The sequence below is a fragment of the Limulus polyphemus genome, unplaced genomic scaffold (assembly GCF_000517525.1).
Source record: "Limulus polyphemus unplaced genomic scaffold, Limulus_polyphemus-2.1.2 Scaffold1148, whole genome shotgun sequence".
NCBI lineage: Eukaryota > Metazoa > Arthropoda > Merostomata > Xiphosura > Limulidae > Limulus > Limulus polyphemus.
Genome location: NW_013666758.1, coordinates 235,758 through 241,485, shown reverse-complemented (window position 1 = coordinate 241,485; position 5,728 = coordinate 235,758). Strand labels below are relative to the sequence as shown.

General features: G+C 33.1%; 1 protein-coding gene across 3 annotated transcripts in view; it reads right to left on the bottom strand.

The window, feature by feature from the left end:
• LOC106462350 (monocarboxylate transporter 10-like) overlaps positions 1–5,728 on the bottom strand; it is a 94,795-nt gene that overhangs the window by 68,744 nt on the left and 20,323 nt on the right. For all 3 annotated transcript variants that reach the window (XM_013922263.2, XM_022389600.1, XM_022389599.1), the window contains exon 4: positions 729–1,090. In XM_013922263.2, coding sequence (XP_013777717.1) covers positions 729–1,090 — 362 coding nt within the window. The remainder of the gene's footprint in view (positions 1–728; positions 1,091–5,728) is intronic.

Here is a 5,728-nt window from a genome sequence, read left to right as displayed (position 1 = left end):
ACAAACCCGCAGTAAACACGCAAGATTGTTTTACGTAATTTTTGCCATAAAGAAAAAGTGGATAAGAAAGAATAAAGTGAGCTTATATATGGATTGGGTATAGAGGGCACATTGACGTAGGTGGGTAGAGTCACAAAATTAAAATCTCTATGAGAAAATTGTGGGGTATAAAGACTGGAGCAAGTGAGGTAGAATTCATACCAATGCTTAGATGGGCAAAGAAGAGAAATTTTCATTGGGATAAAGCTAAAATATGAGCAAAGGTAAGTATTTTTTGGAATGCTGTTTTTTTTACACACCCCTATGGTTTGAAATTCATAACAGACTAATGAAGGGAAATTGCATAAAAGCTTAAGCAAACATCTGCACTTGAATGTAATTACTATCACATCTAATAGGGGCCTAATAAGCTTCTTGTCTTCATCAGATTATGTAATTTATGTCACTTCATGTCTATATAATTTTTAAATAAGTTAAAATAGCAGATGTAAACAATGATCTATTATAAGAATTATCAAGGATGCTTTAGATTTAGTAAAAACATTGTTAATTAAAAATCAATGATCTGATTGATTTAATAAAGATAACAATTAATTAATATAATACTGAGAAATACTTGGAAAAATTTAGTTGATTCAAACTTAATGAACTTGGTACTGAAACATGCAACTTAAAACTTAATTAACACAACAAAATCAATAACCAAAACTTAATATTCTGATACTAACCTGCATGGTTGTCATAAGACCCACAACGTCCAACAAGTATTTTAAAAGAAGTGGAACAATAGTAGTAAAAACAGAACTTCCTGCTGTAACCAGGCCATTCACTAAACCTAATCGTTGTTTGAAGTAGTGTCCAAGAATCACTAAAGATGGTGTATATGCTAATGATGCTCCAGAGCCTAGCACCACCCCATAAGTAAGATATAACAGTTCCAAGTTCTTAATCAAGGAACTAAGAAACATTCCAAGAGAAGCCAGGAAGCCACCAAGGAATGCTGTCCTCCGAATGCCTATTTTATCAATAAGGATACTGGCTACTGGAGAAAGGAGAAAAGTCATTCCTATGGACACTGATCCTACCCATGCTGGAATAAAAAAAAATAGTTTACATAAATATTCACTAATACTGGCATGTATACATGAGATTATAAGTTACAATGCATGGTTACTTAACTGAATACATACATGCTTTAGTAACATTCTGCAGATTTAAATGTAACAAGCCTAAAAATACATTTGTGACCCCATATTCTTCTCCAGGTATCATTAGGTTAGTTTACTTCAAAGTTTTCTTTGCACTCATGACACAGAATCATACTAATTAAAGAAGAATATCCTCAATGAAAAATAGATGATACAAAATTCTTATAATAATGTTTGGTGGGACTACTGAGCATAAAACAAAAAAAAGCAGTAGAGGTCATTCAATTTTTGTTGTATTTCATTTCCTAAAAACATAAGTAATGCAGAAGCCAATGTAACATAATCTATAAAATATTTCACAACTGTATATATATATTTTTGACCATTTGAGACTTAACACTGTCATAATTTGGAAAAGGCACAGCAGTCAGAAAAGAGAAATATGTTAAATTACATTGCATTACAACCATAATCTTCTCTACAGATTTGTTAGATTATTAAAAAATTATTATTAACATCAATTTACCAACTATACTCAAATGTTTATGATGAGCATCACACAAAGATTCTTTTTTTTTTGGTATCCACATTAGAATCAGGTAGTTCAAGAAATTATTTGTATACTTATTGTTAAAGTATTTATAAATGTCTTTGAGGATTTCAAATTCATTCAATCAGTTCAAAAACATGTACAGAGGTTATAAGAAACAATTAGTAATTAAATACCAACAAAAGAAATATACAGATACAATCATAAAATTATTTTGGTATTTATAATATGGAACTACTTTAATATTTTAATGATATGATAAAACCATTTCTTATCTCTTTGTCTTGACAAAAAAATTTACTCAAAAGTGAATCTTATATTAATACAAAAACTTTTTTAACCACATAATTCTTTCATAAAAGTAAATGTGCTTTATTAATATTTCATATTATATTATTTATGGATCCAGCCTTGTGATCATGCATAACAATTAGATTTCAACACTAGAAAGCTTTGCCTATGTTTATGTGTTCAACTGTTGTAATATATATTTGACTTGTACAAACGTCCACAAAATAATTCTCTTTGTAGTACAGGACTATATCATGCATTAGCACCCCCCCCCCTCCCAAGGTTAATATTCATGTTTTCATAATTATTGATTTGGAGAATTCTCAGTATGAACATATAGAAGATCTCAATTAAGTTACTCATCTTTTCCTTTCTTCACTGCACATGGCACATGAATTCACTAACTGGAAAATATCCATGTTTTCTTAGAAGAAATATAACTTGTAACACCATGAGATAAATTGTTGTTTTTCTTTTTGGCAAGTCAGATAATAGCTAGGAGCTACCAAAGCCTTTGCACTCAGAATGCTGTGGGCAAACATTTCTTATGAAATGTGGAGTTGTATACAAGCCTGAGAAGTTTTGGCAGGGTAGGAGTCATCTTCATCTAAGACAGATTTACTGTTCTAACAGAGTGGTTAGCCTTTGGAATAAGTTGTCTTCAGATGTAGTAGATGCAGTTAATCTTGACAAATATTTGAAAAAACCTCAAAGCCAAACCTCAGTGTTCAGTATAATTTAGTGGATAAGAGGGCCTAGGTGGATCAAAAGGTCCCTTGTTGTCCTTTAATGTTACAGATCACAGTGGAATCCATCAACAGGGTTATCAAGGAACAACTGAGCCCAGCTACAAGGCATCACTAAGGAGTATAAAATATTCATAACCTGACTGAGGTTGTATCAGTGGTGAAGCACAGGAAAGGAGAAATTGGGCAGTAGCAGCTGTTATAATAACACTCAGTACTACCCACCCTGCACAAGTTGGTGCCTTCCATTCTGATTGGTCTCTGCCGAGAACAGAACCACATCCAACAACTAAAGGTGTTGTGGCACAATTAGGCTGGTATCTGGCCTACCAGGCAGGGTTTTAAAAAAGAGGATTTAACCATTTGTTTTGGTTGTGGGTTACAAGAGTATTTTTCCATGAATTGTTCATATCTTGCAAGCCAGCTAGATAGACAGATCCTTCCATCTCAACTAATTGTACAGCAAATACAAAAGGGCCAGTTAGCAAGTTGTTGCTGCTGATGTTCAAATTATGGAACATTAATGGAGTCCTAAACAGCTTAGGCCAGCTCTTTCAGCACTGAGTAGTACTTAGTATATGCCTGTACAAATGCACAGTAGAGCAATGGAGTTCCTGGCTAATTAATACAGAAGCTGCAACAAACCTGATTGATACTATCATATATCAGGAACTCTGAATAAAACCACCTTTCTGGCCACTGGATTTGAATGGAGATGTGAATCTCCAACTTCATCTAATCCACATAAACCAAAGATCGAAGATCATCACTGCAGATCTCGGGTCTGGCACTGGCATCCCTGGAATTGATATACTGCAAACAATCTCTGCTAACTTGCCTGGGAAATAGGTGAATTGAGTTTTGGTGGGAAGAGCATCCAGTGCCAGTAAAAACTAACACAAAGACAGTGAACTGTGCATTTGTACCTTACAGAATGTATGATAGTACCTCAAGTATATGCTAGTAATGTGGCATGATTTACGTTGGACCAGATTGAGTGTGCTAATGCCATTTATCATGGCTGTCAAACCAACACAAAAGAAATACTGTATTCTATCCAAAAAACAAGCAGCAGTAGCATGTATATTGATCTGTCCAGTGTTGTTCTGCAATTATGGACAATGGGTTATCCAGCTTCCTACTGGAATGTTTATCAAAGTAGCAAGCAAAGTGGAAGTGACCAATAATAGCAATCCATACTCAACACAGCCCCAGAGTCTCAGTGATAAGATGGCCAAGTATGCCAATATATTTGTTGATCTGGATGGCCATTTGAGGAGAACTACAATCACACACCATCACACAGAAACAGGTGATGTGAGTCCTATAAAACAACTTCCATGTAGGCTTCCCTGGAGCACTAGTGATGTAGCCAGCAATGAGATGAAATGGATGTCAATAGATGGGCTCATGCAGGCTGTCAAGAGTGTGTGTGTGATGATGACATAAGCTGGTTGAAACGTTATATATTTGAAAAGTTTCTTTCACTACCCATTCCAGCTGTCTTCAAACTTTATTTTCTAAAAAGTAGATACTTCATCATAAAGTTTAAAATTTAGCACTACATCACTGACCAAAGTTAGTCGTTCTCATTATTACCGTTTTGGATTTTTTCAACTATCCAAGTCTCATGTGAGAATAATTGGTTAGTTTAATGCAATCATTTAATGAACCCAAAAATTAACTAATTAGCAGATCCCAGCTCTATTTCAGATGTCATCTAAGGTTTGAGCATAGCACAATCCCTAACTTGAAACTGCTAATAAAAGGGAGAGCAATGATTCATCAACACCTGCTACTTAAGTGGCAACTCTTAACTGCATAGTGAGATTGACTGTCGCAGTTAAATCACCCCCTACATCTGAAAGTGCTTAGCATATTCAGTGGCATGTCAAGGTTCAAACCTCCAACCCTCTAACCTGTGGTCCATTATGCTAACTACTAAACCACTCCTGACCCAAAGAAATCTTAATAACATTAATTTCAGATATGACAATGTTAATTATCACTTTTTCCATGCATGTTAATGTTATTACTTTTAGATAATGTTGTGTATATTGGTACAGAGTTATGTTTGGAAGTAGTTGTGTAAGAATACAGAAACAGTACAAAGTAAAGCAATCAAGTACAATAAAAGCAACTACACACTAATTTTGTTTAAACTCCAGTGCATCAAGAGAAAATGAATAACAGACTGAATTACTTTAATTTTGAAGATCATAATTTACTAATATCAAAGTCTGATTGAGAAATGTTGGTAATGTTAATTTTTATAAAATAAAGTATAGACAAAACAATTACAGTATGATTTGGAATCAACTAACAAGTCATTAAGTTCATCAGCAACATTTGATAATCTAAACATATTCCTACGATTAGTGTTGGGGAACTCTAGCAATAAGAAAATCTTCATGATATAGTTGTTTTTTTCTCTAATTTTAAACAAGTCACCTTGCATTATTGAAATTTGCAGTGTGTAATTAGAGCATATTATCATCTTACAAAGTTATTCAACATTTGTTTACCATTAATAACAATTTTTTCTCTCTTTTGAAAAAAATGTTAACAACTTATTAAATAAATCCTCAATATCTGTATTGATGTACAAAGTGGTGGATTTTTTTTCTAATATCAATCAATAAGAAATTCTTAATTCTATATCCCAACTAGTAGTTAATATAACAACAAGTATGTTGGAAAGAAAAATCAGTCCAAACACTAGCCTTTAACCAGATATTATTTTGTAGTCACTAACCTTAATGCCCTATATCATACTTTATTTCACTCTTAAGCTGAGCATTTTATATGAATACCTTAAAAGAAATGTCTAATATTGTAAAATATATTAGCAAATCTAGACTATAACATAGTTCTTAAGGCTTCAGTTAAACGATGGATAAAACACTTTAGTGTCTTTGTGGTCTTCATACATCAGGAGACAAGAAGTTAAGTACTTGTACAACTATATAATATGATATATATATATATATATA